This window comes from Mustelus asterias, chromosome 12 (genome assembly GCF_964213995.1).
Source record: "Mustelus asterias chromosome 12, sMusAst1.hap1.1, whole genome shotgun sequence".
Lineage (NCBI taxonomy): Eukaryota > Metazoa > Chordata > Chondrichthyes > Carcharhiniformes > Triakidae > Mustelus > Mustelus asterias.
The window spans coordinates 34,812,614-34,833,257 of NC_135812.1; the positions used below are offsets into that span (position 1 = coordinate 34,812,614).

General features: G+C 43.0%; 2 protein-coding genes across 2 annotated transcripts in view; one reads left to right on the forward strand and one right to left on the reverse strand.

Annotated features, from left to right (window-relative positions):
* Positions 1-3,936: 3,936 nt before the first annotated feature.
* supt4h1 (SPT4 homolog, DSIF elongation factor subunit) lies at positions 3,937-14,902 on the reverse strand. Its single transcript, XM_078225954.1, has 5 exons — positions 14,749-14,902; positions 11,789-11,895; positions 9,214-9,269; positions 7,386-7,439; positions 3,937-4,332 (listed from the first exon to the last, which is right to left on the reverse strand). The coding sequence occupies exons 1-5, from the start codon at positions 14,818-14,820 to the stop codon at positions 4,265-4,267; spliced, it is 357 nt and encodes a 118-aa protein (XP_078082080.1). The 5' UTR covers positions 14,821-14,902; the 3' UTR covers positions 3,937-4,264.
* Positions 14,903-18,078: 3,176 nt separating this feature from the next.
* The window catches only part of hsf5 (heat shock transcription factor family member 5), an 80,169-nt gene continuing 77,603 nt past the window's right edge, over positions 18,079-20,644 (forward strand). The window contains exon 1 of the mRNA XM_078225924.1: positions 18,079-18,604. Within this exon, the coding sequence (XP_078082050.1) occupies positions 18,079-18,604 (526 nt within the window). The remainder of the gene's footprint in view (positions 18,605-20,644) is intronic.

The window sequence follows — 20,644 nt, forward strand, 5'->3', positions numbered from 1 at the left end:
TTCATTACCCAGTACCAAATCCAATGTGGCCTCGCCTCTTGTTGGTCTATCTACATACTGCGTCAGAAAGCCTTCCTGCACACACTGGACAAAAACCGACCCCTCTAAAGTACTCGAACTATAGCTTTTCCAGTCAATATTTGTAAAGTTAAAGTCCCCCAGTACAACTACCCTGTTACTTTCGCTCCTATCCAGAATCATCTTTGCAATCTTTTCCTCTACATCTCTGGAACTTTTCGGAGGTCTATAAAAAACTCCCAACAGGGTGACCTCTCCTTTCCTGTTTCTAACCTCAGTCCAAACTACCTCAGTAGACGAGTCCTCATCAAATGTCCTTTCTGCCACCGTAATACTGTCCTTGACTAACAATGCCACACCTCCCCCTCTTTTGCCACCTTCCCTGCACTTACTGAAACATCTAAACCCCGGAACCTGCAACAACCATTCCTGTCCCTGCTCTATCCATGTCTCCGAGATGGCCACAACATCGAAATCCCAGGTACCAACCTATGCTGCAAGCTCACCCACCTTATTCCGGATGCTCCTGGCGTTGAAGCATACACAATTCAAACCGCCTTCCTGCCTGCCAGTATACTCCTGCGACTCTGAAACCTCATCCATGACCTCACTACTCTCAACCTCCTGTAGACCGGAGCTACAATTCAGGTACCCACCCCCCTGCTGAATTAGTTTAAACCCTCCCAAAGAGCATTAGCAAATTTTCCCCCAAGAGATTGGTACCCCTCTGGTTCAAGTGCAGACCATCCTGTTTGTAGAGGTCCCACCTACCCCAGAAAGAGCCCCAATTGTCCAGGTATCTGAATCCCTCCCTCCTGCATCATCCCTGTAACCACGTGTTCAACTGCTCTCTCTCCTCACTATCACGTGGCACGGGTAACAAACCAGAGATAACAACTTTGTTTGTTCTAGCCCTAAGCTTCCACCCTAACTCCCTGAATTTCTGCCTTACATCCCCATCCCTTTTCCTACCTATGTCTTGAGTGCCTATGTGAACGACAACTTGGGGCTGGTCCCCCTCCCCCTTAAGGATATCGAAAACACGATCTGAGACATCGCGGACTCTGGCTCCTGGGAGGCAACACACCAACCGCGAGTCTCTCTCGTTCCCGCAAAATCTCCTATCCGTCCCTTTAACTATGGAGTCCCCAATGACTAATCCTCTACTCCTCTCCCCCCTTCCCTTCTGAGCCACAAGGACAGACTCTGAGCCAGTGACCTGTACACCATGGCTTACCCCTGCTAAGTTCCCCCCCCAACAGCATCCAAAAGTGTACTATCCCCAATTTCTACGACATTTTTTGTTTCTCCCCCCACTTGGATAGCCCCCTGTACCATGGTGCGGTGGTCAGTTTGCTCATCCTCCCTTTCCCTCCCCTTCTGAGCTGCCGGGCCGGACTCTGCGCCGGAGGCACGGCCACTGTTGCTTCCCCCAGGTAGGCTGCTCCCCCCAACAGTACTTAAACAGGAGTACTTATTTTTAAGGGGCACAGCCACTGGCGTACTCTCTAGTACCTGACCTTTCCCCTTCCCCTTCCTAACCGTGACCCACTTGTCTGTCTCCTGTGGCCCCGGTGTGACCACCTGCCTGTAACTCCTATCTATCACCTCCTCATTCTCCCTAACCAGACGAAGGTCATTGAGCTGCAGTTCCAGTTCCCCAACGCGGTCCCTTAAGAGCTGCAGCTCGACGCACCTGGCGCAGATATGGACGTCCAGGAGGCTAGCTGACTCCAGGACCTCCCACATCAGACACTGAGAACAACAAACTGGCCTCACAATCATAATTCCCCCTTTCTTCCAATGACACAGAAAAAAAAACTGTCTAAACCTACCCCACCTCTGCCTCAAATAACAGATGGGACTCTACTGTATGTTTGTTGACCAGATGAAGACCTTTGACAGAGTAAATAGAAAGGCCTTGTGCAAAGTCGTAGCTAAGTAGGAAATCCTGATAAGAGTTATAAATCTGATGCAGTAGTTTCACGATGTAATGAGGACCAGTTGCTGACTGGGGTGAATACAATGACTCCTTTGATGTAATAAATGGTGTGAAGCAGGGGTGTGCATCATGGCCCCTGTGCTCCTTAGCATATTCTGACTGCAATGCTTTCTGGGGCATTTGGTGGAAATATTGGTGGAATATACATCTAATTCAGAGCAGATGATAACTGCTTCAACGTGGGACAACTGAAATCCTCAACAAAGATATCAGAAATTATGATTTGGAAATTGCTGATGACTATGCTCCCATGTCATACTGAGAGTTTGACCTATGGGCTAGCCATCATCTTAAGGAAAACAGAGATACTCCACTAATCACCACCAAATTCTGACTATACCGCAGCTTCGGTAACTATCATAAGAACATAAGAAATAGGAGGAGTAGGCCATCTAGCCCCTCGAGCGTGCCCCGCCATTCAATATCTTGGCTGATCTGAAGTGGATCAGTTCCACTTACCCGCCTGATCCCTATAACCCCTAATTCCCTCACCGATCAGGAATCCATCTATCCGTGATTTAAACATATTCAACGAGGTAGCCTCCACCACTTCAGTGGGCAGAGAATTCCAGAGATTCACCACCCTCAGAGAAGAAGTTCCTCCTCAACTCTGTCCTAAACTGACCCCCCTTTATTTTGAGGCTGTGCCCTCTAGTTCTAGTTTCCTTTCTAAGTGGAAAGAATCTCTCCATCTCTACCCTATCCAGCCCCTTCATTATCTTATAGGTCTCTATAAGATACCCCCTCAGCCTTCTAAATTCCAATGATATTTCAATGATACAACCCTGAAGGCAATCGATAGCTTCACCTATCTCAGAAGCTGAATCTCCAAAAACGTCTGCATCGACACAGGGGTCGCAAATAGAATTGCCAGGGCAAGCTCAGCATTTACCCAAGAGACTGTGGAGGAAACAAGGTGTCAAACTTGCAAATTGCTGTGTACCTCCTATATGCCTGTGAAACATGGACTACATACGCCAGACATATTAAGACAGGTTCCACATTTTTGGAAAACCAAAAGGAAAAAAAATATCCAAGGCTGAGATATTTCAACGGGTAGAAATGTGTGGAATTGAAGCCCTCAACAGAGCCCAGCTCAGATGGAGTGGACAGTTACTATAGATGACTTACAATAAAATCCCCGAGGCAGTTACGTACTCACAGTTTAGACATTACCTAAGAGACCGGCCAAGATTAAGATTAAAGTACTCCTTTGCCACAGACTTGGGAAAAATGGGAATGAAAAACTACCTGGGGAACGATCTCAAGTAATGGTGCTTTTTTTTTCCAAATAGCAAAGAATATAAGTAGCTAAGAACAAGAGACAAACTAGAAAGACCAAGCACTCCCAACAAAATCAGACAATTTATCTTTGCCTACGCTGTTGAAAGTCTACAATCAGTCACCACAGACACATTACAACACACAACAGATGACTATGCATACAAGAAGCAAGCGTCTCCAACGTTGTATGGAAACCAACTACAGCGCATGGCAGGGGTCTAGAGTAGGGAAAAGATTGATCTGACTGGAAACCTGGAATGCTGCAATCCACAGAATTCAACAACTCTTAAAATCCCTGTATTTCCACGTCAAGGAAAGGGCATTGAGAATCTGCGCAAAAAAAAAAATCAATTTAGCTATAGTTTGGCAAGGTTTTATTCCATGACTGAAGTGAAAAGGGACTTAAATCATTCTCTTATATTTAATAAATTGGTTAACTTTAATTAGAAGGTGCAGTCTTTTCCAGACTGGCAAAAGGTTTCTTTAAAGTTTTCTCTAGTTCAAGTATCCAAAAGTGCACGGAAAGCAACTACAACAACTTCATTTGGGGCCCTTTATGTTCAGATCAGATTTTAAGCCAAGGTGGATGTCAGTAATCCCAAGGAAATATTCAATCAATACGGTGCTGATACTACATTTGTAAACAACAGAACTTTTATTGTCATTGACATTAAACAGTCACACAAACTCTTCCTCATTTCTTAAACAATAATTGGCTTTACCATTTGGTAAACAAGCATTTCTTCCAGTCTGGGGGGTAAAGTAAGTTTGCAGAATAAAGTATAATGTACTGGACTCTCCACTTATTTTTTTGGAAGAATACACAACACTTCACTGATATTAGATGCAACTTCTGGATGCTTCATTACACAAATACATATGTGTATCTTACAAATAGGAGAAGGTGAATCCTAGTTGAAAAGAATCATTAGTAATAATTTTGGTGATAAGATGGAGCCATTAAGATTTGATAGCAGTGTCTCTGGATTTGTAGATCACACCTCGACTCTTCAGTTCCCTTACAATACCTGGAAAACAAACAGATGAGACTAAATTGCAAACAACAAACAGTCAGCACAAACAGTCAACAAACAGCACAAGTCAGGTCACCAGAAAGAGCTAGGCTTACTCTGATATATTGCACCAGATGATGGTGTCTTCAAGCAGATTCAGATCTACTCCAGATAGAGTTATCAAAATACAGCTTCAAAGGCACTAACAGATTCAAGCATACTGGGAAAATGGTGGCATAGTGGTAATGTCACTTGTCTAATAATTCAAAGGTCCAGACTAATGTTCTGAGGAGATGGGTTCAAGTTCCACCATGACATCTGGAGGAAGTTAAATTCAATGAATCAATAAATTCAATAATGGAATTGAAAGCTAGTCTCAGAAATGGATGAGTGGGTGTGAGTGCCAGACGGCCTAATATTGATCACTGCAGAAAGGACAAAGTCCCAGAAAACTGAGGCAGGTTGTTCTTCAGGCCCGCCTCAACATTCAGCAGCCTCTATATCCACCCAGAGCTGTTTCTGGGGATAGTGGACCCAACTGCATACCATAGCCATCTCCCCACAACAAAGGTCCTACAATTTGTGGCACTTATTCTCCTGAGGTGGGTGCATTGAGCCACAATATTGGCATAACTCAGAGCCTGCTCTTTCTCCTATATTCTCTCTTTAAACTCTGGTCAGAGCATCAGGAATTACATTATTTTTCCCATAATCTTTTCACAGGCAACCAAATGTATTCAAGGTACACGGAAGCTTTCTTTACAAGCATCTTAACCAGCTTATATTCCTGTTTTGTGCCATGGTTTTTTAGCCTCTATGACGGAAATACAAACCAATACTTTGGCAGCCTCCCACTCTTCACACATGGATGCATATTAGTCACACCATATGATATAAATGGCTTTTGCGTAGGTTTCCCAACATTAATACAGAAAAGCACGAGGGTTTTCTTACACTTCTCCTCTGTTGATGGAAACATGCCTTTTAGCTTGTTAAAGAAAACGTGCATCTCTGATTGACAACCAGCTTCAAAATAATCTTCCTCAATCGCTTCATTCCAGAACAAATCTTGCCATTTTATGTTTGGTCAACACCAGACGAGTAAATCTGCGAGGAAATTTTGCTCCCTTTATTCATCATTTGTTTAACTGAAAGATGTGCCATTGCATTCAGTGCATGTTTATATCCTAGCTGCTGAAGCTTCAAAAAGTAGAACCATCATCTCTTAACAATTTCATTCAAATATGTTTACTTTCTTATTTTCCAATTCTTTCCTGACTTTACAACCTTTTAATTCAGGGCAGAAACTGATTCATTCTGGTTAAGTTCAGTTGACTTTGTTTCGGTGTCATCAACAGAACCCTTATACAAGTTTGACAACTTCACATGAGCATTTGTTCATTTTGGAATTTTTCTTCCATGGTTGTTGACTGCTCCTTAGACGCTCAATTTACTCATTATATCCTCAATCAGTTTCTTAAGTTTTTTGTTAGCTGCTTTTAAATTCTGGATCTGCTCCTCCATCCCACACATCTCATTCTTTTTGCTCACCAGATTGCATTTGAGTTCAAGAATTTCATTGTTCCTTTCATGGCGAAGTTCCAATAGTCAGTCACTCTTGGTTAATTCTGCATTCAACCAATTGTTCTGATGTATTAGCAATGCCTTCCCCAGTCAAGGCATTTTTCATGATACTTAGAAACTTCTGATACTTGAAGTTTATCAAGTTCTAATTGAAGATCTAACTTCATTGAATTGGTTTCTACAAGTTTATTATTTAGACTTCAAATCTTCATTCAAGTGTTTACTTCCTGTGACTGACACTCAAACAGTTCTTGCTTTTCATCATCTAACTCATCTTTTATGCCTGAAAGTTTGTTCTGTACACTGATCGGTTTTTCCTTTAGTTGCTCTTTATTGACAATAAGCTTCTTGAGTTTGACCATAATAATTTTGGGGAGCTTGGCAAGTTCCGCATGATAGAATAACTGGTGCAATACAGTCTTCACTTTGTTTCAGTCTTCCCTGCCTAAATCATTACCCAGTATAAAAACCACCTCTTCCACAGGTAACTAGGAATAATTCCTACAGTATCAATTCTGTTTACTAAGTCGCTTCATAAATTAACTTTGCACAAGGGAACACATTCATAAATCTCATGAGTACCTCCATTAATACACTTTCTTTCATTCAACCATCTGGAACACAAATTGTATCAGCAGCATAATTACCCCAGCATCTCTCTAAATATTAATTTGTTTACCTGGTTTGAAGGACTTAAAGAATACATCTCCATTAGATAGAAAACCTCTATAACCTGACATATCAGCATCTAGGGAAGAATCTACTTGAACATCCCGAGACATATCCTGAGGGATCACATGTCAATTCACACCATCACACAGGCCCTAACCCTGTTCAAAAGAACACCATAAACTGAGCGTGCACAGCCTGTCTCTCGTATCAGTCAGCCCTCATCTTCATGGCAATGCACCACGGAAGCGTTGACAATAGGAGACTTTGTTGGTCCCATTCCACTCTGTGCATGAGCTAGAGTCCTGAGAATACAGATTTCCACCCAATACCCAAACATACAACCATGTGCCATGCAGTGAAGAGCACATTTCCTCCTGCCATCTCCTAGTTGAATGTCTTCTGAAAATGCTGGAATTAGTTAGTAAGTTACTAACGTCCCAAATTGTTATGGATAACTGCTAAAGTTAATTTAGCTACTTATATTTAATTATGCAATTGCTACATTTTAGTTATAATCTGTGAGAATTCAAACAATTCTTATTTGAAAAGAAGAGCTCACTTTAAAAATAATTCACATGGAATTGTATAGCTTTTACAGCACAGAAACAGACCATTGAAAAAACTAGGAGGAAACAAACTGCACACTGATGTTAATGCCTGGCCCTCAGAACACAAATCAAAATGTGCCCACAGAATTATGATGCGGCTATAGGCTGTACCCATCTTTTATTTCCCAACTTGCATTTTGTAGATTTGATATTATTGTTTGTGACTATCCAAAGCATGGAAGAGAAAGCTGTCTAAGCTCTTACCTGGAGGTAACCGTCCTGTCACTGATACTGCATAGATGCCTGGCTTGAAGTTACCTGAAAAACAGGACATAATATTAAGTATAAGATGCAGGCCATCATATACCAATTCAGGCAAACATAGATCATAAAGGACTGACTTGTGTGAAAGAATTATCAGACTTTGTGAATATTATACATGAAGAATCTTTATTGCCGAAGCATTGCCATTAAGTTAGATTGTAATCACTAATCTGACGTGTAATATTTTAGTCTAAGAACATAATCATTACATTTAAAAATCAATGAATTTCTACTACTACATGCCCTAGTGCAAACCAACTCACACTTCAAACGAACAGTACTTTGAAAGCCATGTGTTAGGGCTTCAGCTCAGAATGGGGCTCAGATCTAAGCCAGGCTATTCAGCAAATGTGATGAGCAGAGACATGGTACTTGTCACAGGGAAGGAAATCTGAAGCCAGTAGCTCCTATATTGATAAACTTCAATTGTCAGTTCGCTTGTCCCTTGTGCATTATGAGGCTATACATCATGCCAGCTATTGCAACGATTCTCCATCCACCAAATCATACCTGTGTATGACTGCAGCAGTTCAATAAGGCAGCTTACCACCACCTTCTCAAGAGCAATTAGGGATGGGCAATAAATGCTGGCCTAGCCAGTGACATCCAAATGAATAAAAAAATACATGTACACGTATACCCCACATGAATAATGGTTACTTCAGCAGGCTACTACATGCCAGTAGGATGTCAACGCTTTAGCAGAGAGGAGAGGATAGGAGAGAATTGGTGAGAAAAGACAGACACTCCTTTTGAAGACTGGTATTGTTCTCCTTGCACGTCATTACTGCCATCTAAAGCGTGAAACAGGTATTTATCAACGAGGGTGCAAAAACTTGGAAGAATAAGGATAAAAGAAGCTCAGTCTCACCGGGACCTAAAGTTTGTGGGATTTGAACTTTTTAAAAAATAATTACGGAACACTTACTAATGTAGGTAATTATTTGTTCAGTCATTTCCTACAAAGGTCTTGGACCTGAAACAGTAACTCTGTTTCTCTCTCCACAGATACTGCCTGAGCTGCTGGGCATTTCCAGCATTGTCTGCTTTTATTTCAGATTTCCAGAATTCACACGATTCTGTTTTTAAATCATTTATTCAAATTATACATATTCTGCAATACTGAAAGTAAGTTTCTGAGGACTTTTTTAAAAAAAGATGCGTGTGGAGCAACTACATCAAAACATGCACTATGTTCAACTGATAAGTCAAGGCTGCTTAATAAAAACATACTTACAATCATCCGATTGAAACAGGCATTATTAATACACTTTCACTGCACAAAATGATGATATAGAAACATAGAAAAACTACAGCACAATACAGGCCCTTCTGCCCTCAAAGTTGTGCCAAACATGTCCTTACCTTAGCGATTACTAGGCTTACCTATAACCCTCTATCTTACTAAGTACCATGTACTTATCTAAAAGTCTCTTAAAAGACCCTATCGAATCCGCCTCCACCACCGTTGCTGGCAGCCCATTCCACGCGCCCACCACCCTCTGAGTGAAAAACTTACCCCTGACATCTCCTCTGTACCTATTCCCCAGCACCTTAAACCTGTGCCCTCTTGTGGCAACCATTTCAGCCCTGGGAAAAAGCCTCTGACTATCCACTCGATCAATACCTCTCAACATCTCATATTATATGATATATTAAGGGAACTGTGCACAATCTGCTACACAGATAATTCTCCTTCCTCTGTCCAAAGTAATGCCTAAATATATACTTGAAAGAGAGAAATATTGCAAAGTCATTCTAAACTTACTTATCCGTTGCCACTTGGAGACCCAACTGTCTTCAGGACTCATCATTGCAATAATCCTGAAATAAAAATAGTAACTATTTGAGCAGCTACATCCTGCATAACATCTACAAACAAATTTCTCCACTGCATCAAGAGTTAAAAACTATCAGAAAAAAAGGTATGCTTTAGATTCACAGCACCATGACATGCAAACAGCAAAGAGCTGAAAAAGCAGGAATGCACCATTGGATAATTAGCATATTTTGAGCTGGCTTTTCTGGTCTGCTTTCTAAGTGTGGGTAGCATTCTGCAGGTATGGAGTTGGGTGACTGGTGGGCAGGGTGGGGGAAGAAAAGGAGGGAAATGCAATATTACTTGTGAAGAAAATCTTTACAAAATCATATTTGGTAGCATTGCATTACAGAGATCAAATGGCACCAAGCTCATTTCTAGTCTTCACTTAGCTGATCTCAATCAGGGATAGTACTTAGAGCACTACCACCTACCTGCATCAGGATTCTCTGTTGAGGGAAAGGGGGAAATATCAGCCAAGGTTACAACTTTTATCTCACTACCTGTTTCAATGGCCAGAAACAAGACACACATTACCTTACATCATATCATTTCTGGGAAGTAAAAAGGGCACCCGGTTTATTCAACTGGGGGAATAAAAAAAGAGGCATGCTGATTTATAATGAAATACCAATCAGTAATACAACGTATCCTTAGGCAAAAAAACCCTCCTTTTAGGAGGAATTTATTTTCAGTTACAGGTAAAGGGTAAAGTATATGCACCCATGATACCGTAGTGACGTCAGTTGCAGAGATCTTCCATAGAATCTCTACAGTGCAGAAGGAGGCCATTCGGCCCAATGAGTCTGCACCAGCCAGAACCTCACCCAGGCCCTAATCCGTAACCCTACATATTTACCGTGCTAATCCCCCTGACACTAGGGTCAATTTAGCATGGCCAATAAACCTAACCTGCACATCTTTGGACTGTGGGAGGAAACAGGAGCACCCGGAGGAAATCCACGCAGAACCGAAGAGAATGTGCAAACTCCACACAGACAGTGACCGAGACCAGAATTGAACCCAGGTGCCTGGCACTGTGAGGCAGCAGTGTGCTTTAGTTGTTTAAAAACCACTGTGCCACCATGCCGCCCAGTAGCAAATCAATTGCAAACAACTGAGAAGGGACTACAAATCTCAATTTCAGATTGCAGTGTGCTTTAGTTGTTTAAAAACAGTCAGTAGCTCCAGAGCAGTTCAGGAAGGATGAAAGTTACATCCTTGCTTTTTTCTAAGGGAACATTTACTACATTCTAATTCCTTCACCCACCTCCAGGACTCAACTGGATCATAAAATAGTGCATTGCACTCACCCCCTCAGCCCTGTACCAATGCTCTCGCTAAAACGTAGCTGTTGTACACAGCCTGTTCCTTTAAATTTTGCACCATATTTATCCCTGACGAGGGACTGCGCAATAACTTTCAGGATGCTGTACAGCCATGCACAGCTTAGCAGGATCATTCGTCCACACTATCATTTTCAAGAGCAATCCCGTTAATCCCATTTCCCAACTATTCCCCAATATCCGCATTCTTTTTTTCTTCAGGGATTCATCCAAATTCCATTTGAAAGCTACCTTTGAATCTGTATACAGAACCCATTAGGCAATGCATTACAAATCCTAACCACTTGTTGCATCAAAAATTCCTACCTCATGTCACCTCTGGTTCTTTTAGCAATTAACTTAAATCCGTGCCCGGAGGTTTCGACACATTGGAAACTTTCTTTTTATTTACTCTATCTAAACCCTTCATGATTTTAAACACCTCTAACAAATCTCCTAGCCTTTTCTGCTCTAAAGAGCAACTTAAAAGTTCTCAAGTATCTTCCACTAACGGCAATTCCTCATCCCTGGAACAATTCTAGTAAATCTCTTAAGAATATTTCTTTTTTAAAAATGTCATTTGACCCTTTGGGCAAGTTCTGTCTGCCATTCAATCACGGCTGATCGCCCATCTTAACTTCACCTTCCCACACTATCCCGACAAATGTTAATTTCCAAACATTTAGCAATTTCTGTCTGAATACTCTAAATAACTGAGCATTCACAGCCCTCTGGAGCACAGAACACAAATATCCATAATGTTTGAGTGTAGAAGTTTCTCCTCATTTCAGTCCTAAATGTCTGACTACATATTCTGAGACTGTGAGCCCTAATTCTAGACTCTCCAGCCAGGGAAAACATTCTGTAGCCCTGCCAAAGCCTTCATATTCTTTGTAAATTGCACTGCTCAGAATGTGTGCGCAATTCTCCAGCTGGGGCCAAACTAATATTTTTTATAGGTTTAACATAACTGTCTGGCATGTGTATTTTGAGCTTCTATCTATAAAGCCCAGGATTCCATGTGCTTTAACTGTGTTATTAATGTGTCCTACCACCTTCAGAAATTTAGAATATCCCATTAATTAATGCAAGCAGAAGAGCTGATTAGAAAAAAGGCACCTCAAATATATTAAATAAAAGAAACTCACAGCACTATGAACCATTGTTTTGTTCTGACATATAATTATAAATTAACTCACCCATCAAAAGAAGAACTGGTGCAGTCATATACCATCTCTCGATTCCCCTTCATTTGCAGATAGGAGTCACAGTTATCACAACCATCATACTCAAACTGATCTATAGTCTACAAAGGGGAGTAAAAAGACAAACAGTATCTCAGTCAGGCTTTGAAATTGAAAATTGTTTTGTTAAAGGCTTGTGACTGTTTTTCAAAGTAAAATTAAAACATATTTATCAGGATCATAGTTTCAGATGCCAATGTGTGTCCTCCCCACATCCCAATTATTTTCAGCTGTAAAACAGCTAATTTCAAGGCCACCATTGCAAATGGAGGCTGTAAAAAATGGACATTGGCACTAAAGTGAACAGTTGGCAACTGGGAATAAAATTGGAGAGTTGGAAATAACTGCAGCTGAAGTCAAGACAAGCTCACATCCATTGCAATTACTTTTCAAATCATAGAACTTTGACAGTGTAGCCGGAAGCCCCATTCGACCCATTGAACATGCACCGACAACAATCCCATCCAGGCCCTATCCCCATAACCCCACATATTTACCCCGCTAGTCCCCCTGACACTAAGGGGCAATTTAGCATGGCCAATCAACCTAGCCTACACATTTTTGCATTGTGGGAGGAGACCAGAGCACCCAGAGGAAACCCACACAGACAGCTGGAGAACCTGCAAACTCTACCCAAGGTCTGAATTAAATGTAGTTTATACGAGGCCAGTGGCTATACGTTTTCAGAGTATCACCCTGAGTTTCAAAATTTGATTGCAAACATTAAGTGAATAAACATTACCTTGAAGCAATGGACTTAGTTATGATTTTATTCAAGATCATTTTTCATTTGCACATTGTTATTAGAGCTAAATGGTTGGTTAGTTGCATCAAACAACCCTAGAGAGTTGTTTTTCAAACTGGAGGCCTATAACCAGCGGTGTGCCTCGGGGATCAGTGTTGGGTCCACTGTTATTTGTCATTTATATTAATGATTTGGTTGAGAATTAAGGAGGCATGGTTAGTAAGTTTGCAGATGACACCAAGATTGGTGGCATAGTGGACAGTGAAGAAGGTTGTCTCAGATTGCAACAGGATCTTGATCAATTGGGCCAGTGGGCTGATGAATGGCAGATGGAGTTTAATTTAGATAAATGCGAGGTGATGCATTTTGGTAGATCGAAACAGGGCAGGACTTACTCAGTTAATGGTATGGCATTGGGGAGAGTTATAGAACAAAAAGATCTAGAAGTACATGTTATAGCTAATTGAAAATGGAGACACGGGTGGACAGAGTGGTGAAGAAGGCATTCGGCATGCTTGGTTTCATTGTTCAGAACATCGAATACAGGAGTTGGGACGTCTTGTTGGAAGTTGTACAAGACATTGGTAAGGCCACACTTGGAATACTGTGTACAGGCCTGGTCACTCTATTATAGAAAGGATATTATTAAACTAGAATGAGTGCAGAAAAAATTTACTAGGATGCTAGCAGGACTTGATGGTTTGAGTTATAAGGAGAGGCTGGATAAACTAGGACTTTTTTCTCTAGAGCTTAGAAGGCTTAGGAGTGATCTCAAAGAAGTCTATAAAATAATGAGGGGCATAGATCAGCTCGATAGTCAATATCTTTTCCCAAAGGTACGGGAGTCTAAAACTAGAAGACATGGGTTTAACCTGAGAGGGGAAGAGATATAAAAGGGTGCAGAGGGGCAATTTTTCACACAGAGGGTGGTGAGTGTCTGGAACAAGCTGCCAGAGGTCGTAGTAGAGGCGGGTACAATTTTGTCTTTTAAAAAGCATTTAGACAGTTACATGAGTAAGATGGCTATCGAAGGATATGGGCCAAGTGCGGCAATTGGGACTAGCTTAGTCATTTTAAAAAAAGGGCAGCATAGACAAGTTGGGACAAAGGGCCTTTTGCCATGCTGTAAACTTCTATGACTCTAATTGCTTTGAAATTACAATAAAAGTGGTTGAAAAAGTTGATAATTATGGAAGAGTACAAAACTCTGGTGTGGCCGCATTTGGAGTATTGCATACAGTTCTGGTCACCGTATTATAGGAAAGATGTGGAAGTGTTGGAAAGGGTGTAGAGGAGATTTACGAGGATGTTGCCTGGCATGGTGGGAAAATCGTATGAGGAAAAGCTGAGGAGCTTGAGGTTGTTTTCATTAGAGAGAAGGTTAAGAGGTGACTTAATAGAGGCATACAAGATGATCAGAGGATTAGAGAGGGTGGATAGTGAGAGCCTTTTTCCTCGGATGGTGATGGCTAGCACGAGGGGACATAGCTTTAAATTGAGGGGTGAGAGATATAGGACAGATGTTAGAGGTAGGTTCTTTACTCAGAGAGTAGTAAGGGCGTGGAATGCCCTGCCTGCAGCAGTAGTGGACTCGTCAACATTAAGAGCATTCAAATGGTTATTGGATAAACATATGAATGAGATTGGAATAGTGTAGATTAGAGGGGCTTTAGATTGGTTCCACTGGTCGGTGCAACATCGAGGGCCGAAGGGCCTGTACTGCACTGTAATGTTCTATGTTTTATGTGTGCATTGGATAACAAAGGATGAAGAAGTGCTGCAAAAGTAGATGCTTTGGAGAAAGTCAGAAAACATAGCAACCATATATTATTGTCTTTAAGATGCTGCCGAACTCCTTCAGTGTTTGCTATTCAATTTCAACAAGTAATGTAAATATTTCAACATAGATTTAGATTAACTCGGAAATTACTACCAAGAAAATTGTGAAGTTTTAATTTACTAGAGATGTTGCCCCATATATAAATTTAAATTATCGGGTGGAGTGGACTCTTGCATTATTTCATCCATAGTGAAAGCTGAAAGGAAAAGACTTCAGATTCGGAGAGAGGTTAAACATCTTCGTCCTCACTGAACACCCAAATTCAAGCCCGAGCCAAACAGAACAGCAGCCATCACAATCTACTTGGTGACATCTCCTATCCAGGCTTACCTTGACCAAGGAGCACAGCAAACAAGCTCGCAAATGCCGTAAATCCTTTGGTACTGTCTCCAATGCTGCCATTATTGACGTAGAAATCAAGCAATTTCCTGCCTGAAGCAAAACTACCGGCTCCGCATGAAACTAGCGTCACTTCCGTCGGTTCGGTGTGAGGTGGTGTGTAATACCGGAACCGGCCACAATAGAAAGGAACGGCGCTGTTGTTAGCCGACTACGTTGACTAATCCACAATATGGTCAATGCAGCATTGCTGATCAGAAAAAATAAATACATTATAACAACCTCTTATTTATACATCCCATTTCCTCGATTCACAGTATACCATCCTTACGGTTTAAAACATGATGTATTAAATATATACTAGAAGAGACCCGCAAAATAATTGCCACGAAATGTTTGTCGTTATTGCATAAGTACCTCTTAAATCCCCATCCCATGCTATTCCATGCTGCCTATGCAATACTCACATCCCATTCCTTTCTTTCCTCCCATGTTATCCCCATCCCACTCCTTCTCCAATCTCCATACCCAATTCCATCCTTCCAATATTATCCCATCATCATCCCCATTGCAAACTTTCCATGCAGTCCTTCCTCACATATCATTCTATCAGCTTGTCGTACTCCCCAGTCTGACCTTTACTATCTCCCCAACTTTCACGCAGTTGCCACTACACATGCTGGCCCCCTCCTATGCCCTACTTTGTGCTCTGTCACCCCTCATGCCTTCCTCTGCAACCTCCCGTGCCTTCCAACCCATGTCATTCAGCCCACCTCCCTTGCAGTCCCCTTATCAGCCATTTCCAAACTGTACACTCCCTCCCATAACGCCCTACCCCCTCCCATGCTATCTGTCTCTAATTGCCCTCCTCCCATATCATTGTTGCCTCATGCTGCTCCCTGTCCCATGTCAGCCCTCACATGCTATGCCTCTCCATCCACCCGCCTTTCCCATGATGCAGACCCGTTCCCTCTCATGCCATCCTTTCCATTTCTATCAAACCCCAACGCCATCCCAGTCTTTCTTCTCCCTTGCCTCCTCCCATATTATATCCCTCTCGCAAGCCACTCCCCACCCTCCTCCCTCCAGCTAGAATAACTTTATTATTGGGCTCTGCTTACATTCTACTGTTTTTGTTCTCCATGAACATCCCACTGCCACTGCTGCCGTCACCACCAATTATTGGCAGTCACACGTGCATCACATGCTTTAGTGCTCAAAGCGAGCTGCATGCCTCTCTGTGTGCTCGACTCCTTCCGGTAAGTCAACCAATCAATCCAACAAAAAAGCGCGGAGAGATTATTATGAATTAAAAGAATAGTATAACAGCGATGCGACTATCATCATAATTTTGCTGTACAACAATAAATTAAACTTCTTGATAGCTAAGTTAATAACGTGATAGCAACTCTAATAACGGATAATCAATTGCATGCAAGTTACATACTCATGGAGTGTTTCTCCAAATTGCCTGTGATTCTAAACTGTTGTGAGTTCCTTCATCTGAAAATTCTTAAGATGATTGCTTCATCTTTTCTTGAAGAAAGTGTCAATTCATCTCACTATTTCATGAAAACATCCAATTGCCAACTACTATTTCTGGAAGGGTTTTTGTTAACAAGGAGGTAAGTCGATAGAAATGTTCCAGTGATTTGAATAGGAAGTCTCACAGATTCAACAAGAGGCTGTACCAATCAGATATCTGTCTATAATTGAAAACTGAGTGGTTGAGATCCACCTAAACTTATTGTAGAGATGACGCCATTTGCACTACTGTATCAAATGACTGGCGTTGGGAATTTCCCAATTAACCATTGTTGGTGGATGATTGGCAGAAATTCCAAATTGATCTGCCACCAGGCTGCTAATGGGGATTATAAAATATAATAACCGGAGTAGGTTTGTTCTGTTATTCAATTAATTCATGACTGATCTGTATATCAAACCTAATTTTCCACTTTTAGCCAAATCAGAGATAGATTTTGGGACACTAAAGAATCAAGTATTGTGGAGCTAGGAAGATATTCAACCACGATCTTACTAAATGAAGTTCACGGAGCAGTATGTCCTACTCCTGTGTGTCCTTGTTTGATTCTTATATGTAACAGAAGTTACGGATCTCAGTCATGAATGATTGAATTTAAACACTTCCACAGCTTTTGGGAGGGAGAAAGTCTCGGATTTATATTCAGATGTGCGTGAGGAAATGTACCCTGATTTCACTCCTGAGTGGCCAGGCTCTAATATTAAGATTGTGCCTTCCCGCTTGGGATACCCGCACTAGACAACATATAGATTTTCATCACAGACAGTACCCTCTTTATCATTTTAAACATCTCAATTAGATCTTCAAGGAATTCCTGTGCAATACTTCCAGCTATTTGGAACTTCCAGCACAAGTGAGATTTGGAGTTACAATTCTAGAGAATATTTTTCTGCTCCATAAATCAGAGGGTTGTCAGGCAAGGTATGACTCTTCAGAATCGGTTATTTCTTGTGAAGTTATTGCTACCAGCTCCCCATCTTTAAACTACCCACCAGAATAGACATTCTGTCGTCTACCTGTTGTTATTATTGACAAATATAATGACTGGGATGCTGGTGGAAGAACCTGGAGGCAGTAGGTTGGAGAGAGGCAGAGCGCCTCCTTCACCGCCTGGCGCACGCGCTCCACCGGTTACTTGGATGGTCGAGGCAGAGGAAAAGGCTCCCAGGCGCATGCGCTCTGGTGGGAGCGGAAGCTCGGGAATTCTCAGTCTCTCAATGGCGGCGCCGGCTTGCCGCCAGGCGCATGCGCTCTGGCGGGAGAGGAGGCCGGGGAACCCAGAGCCTCCCAGTGGCGGCGCCGGCTTGCCGCCAGGCGCATGCGTTCTGGCGGGAGATGAGGCCGGGGAACCCAGAGCCTCCCAGTGGCGGCGCCGGCTTGCCGCCAGGCGCATGCGTTCTGGCGGGAGATGAGGCCGGGGAACCCAGAGCCTCCCAGTGGCGGCGCCGGCTTGCCGCGAGGTGCATGCGCGCTGGGAGCGGCCGGCGTGGCGGGCCCTCCCGCGAGCGGGTGCCGCGTGCCGCGGTCAGGGGGCTGCGCGCGTGCGGCGGGCGTTTGGTGGAGGGGCGCGAGCTCGGAAAGTGATTGGCCGGATTGGAATTTAAACGGCGGTTCGGGAACGCGCACCAACGGTTCCATGGAAGAGGTCGCTCGACGGCGGAACCCGACTGAGTAAGTGGGAGTGCTCGGTTCCCGCCAGCCCCTCCCTGCTCCGATTTATGCTTCACCAGCCACTTGGATCGATCCCCCCGATGAGCCCCGTCGTGAGCCATGAAATGGAGGAGTTCCTGCTCTCCACCCCCATCAACCCCAACAACTTCCCGGCCAAGCTGTGGAGGATCGTCAACAGCCCCCGGTACCGCTCGATCCGCTGGGACCCCCGCGGCGAGGGGCTCATCGTCGACCAGCAGCTCTTCGAATCCGAGCTGCTCACCCCCATCAAGAACGTCAGCAATGGTGCCAACCCGGAGCCCGACACCGACCTGCTCTTCAAGACCACCAACTTCACCAGCTTCATCCGCCAGCTCAACCTCTACGGCTTCCGAAAGATGGGCCAGGGCAGCGGCGAGCACCCGGTGCCGGGCGAGCTGGGGGCGGGAGACGGGCTGCTCCATCACTTCCACAACCCCAGCTTCAAGCAGGATCACCCGGAGCTTCTGATCAACATGAAAAGGCTGACCAGCGCCAACAAAGCCAAGCTGGCAGCTGGGCTCCAGGTCAACACCAGACCGCCCAACCGCTTCCAGAGGTATTTCACCAACTCCATGGACTCCATTGGCCAGACTAAAGGGGACCGACATGGTAGGGGTGGAGTTACTGCTTATATATATACTCTGATGATTGAAGGAGGAGGGGTTGGGGGGATTAATATCAACAACAACAATTTGTATTTGTTTAATGTCTTCAAAAAAGGAGGGGTTGGGGTGGGGGGGGGGGGGTGGGATTAATACCAACAACAGCAATTTGTATATGTTTAATGTCTTCAAAAAATGCCCCAAGGAGCTTCACAGGGGAGTGAATAAAACAAAATGTGATGCCACGTAGAATATATTGGGTGACCAAAAAGCTAATTCAGAGAGACACGTTTTAAGGAGTGTTTTAAAGGATGAAAGCTAAATAACTAAGTGGGGAGGTTGTGGAAGGGAATTCCACTGCTTAGGTTCCAGGCAGCTGAAGGCACTGCTAGCAGTGGTGGAGTGATTAAAAAGAACACTCAACACATCAAGGTTAGAGGAGCGCAGCAATCTCAAAAATCTTTTGCCTAAAGGAGATTACAGAGGTAGAGAAGAGCAAGGTCATGAGGAATTTGAAAACTAATTTGAGGATTTTAACATGGAGCCATTGCTTAGCCAGAAGCCAGTAAGCTTTCACTAAAGGAAAGGGCAATGGACGAAGGGGTGGTGTCAAGTTCACCAAGTGTAGACCATGGGAGTTTGGTCAGGAGTGCATTAGGAGAGTCAAACTTAGAGCTATTATTGTTTCACAGCATTTGAGATGAGGTGGGAGAGGAATCAGGAGATATTATGGAGGTGCTAATAGACAGTCTTAGTGATGGCATTGATATGTGGTTGGAAGCTCATCTCAGGATCAAATATAATATAAATATACCAACAGTTTGGTTCAGCCTCAGACAGTTGTAAAGCAGAGGGATGGAGGCAATAACTAGGGGGCAGAGTTTATGGTTGGGGGGGCCAAGTACAGTCTTCAGTCTTTCCAATATTTATTTGGAGATATTTCTGTTTGCACAGTATAGATATCACATTGGCACTTAGGGATAGTGGAGGGGGTCAAAAGAGATGGTAGTGCTGTAGAGTTGGCTATTGTTCAGATGATGTTGCAGAAGTGCAGCATATAGATGAGAAATTGGAAGGGACCAAGGAATAATCATTGAGGGGCACCAGGCAGGGTTGTGCAGGAGTGGAAAGAGAAGCCATTGTAGATGATTTTTCTTTGGCTCTGCTTAGATGGATAAGAGTGGAACCAGGAGAATGCAGTACCGCCAGCTGAATGACACTAGAGAGCAGTTAAACGAGGATGATTTGATCAATCATGTCAAAGATTGCAGGCAGATCAAGAAGTCTGAGATGGGATTGTTTACCTTTGTTACAGACCAATAGGATGCCATTTGTAACTTTGATTAGTTGTGGCAGGGCAGAAAACTGATCAGAATAATTCAAAAATGAATTTTCTGGGATGATGGCACTAATGAGGACTTTGGAGAGGAAAGGGAGATTGGAGATTGGCCGTAGCTTGTAAAGATGATAGGGTCAAGAGAAGGCTCTTGAGGAAATTGATGATTACAGCATATTTGAGGGAGATAGAGACAGTATCTGAGGAGAGAGATAACGGCTGACAAGCAGGATTGGTAGACTTGTCAGACTTTTGTAGGGAATGGGGTCCAGAGAGCAAGATGTGGGACTCATGGACAACCTGAACTCAGGGAGGGCATGAAGGGACAGAGCAGAGAAACTAAAGAAAGATGCAAGTTCAGGGCCAGAGCACATGGAAATTATAAAGATGTTTAATCTGATGGACCATGGGAAGGGAAGGAAAAACCAAAGGCGGTTGATTGGCTGGTCTCAATATTAGTGGCATTTTTCTTTGACAAGTAAGTCTACCAGCTGCTCAGACATGTTGTTGGAAGAGCTGAGGCCAGAGGCTAAATGGGAGCAAAAGTACGCCATTTATGATATTTAGGGAGCGATTTTACCAAAAAAAACCTAAGTGCTGAATTTGCAGGAAAAATGGTATAAATCACGATTGATTTTTCAGTGGGAGTTCAGACTCGAATCTCCCACACTCTGTGCATTGCAGATGTCACAATCGTAAATATCATTAAAA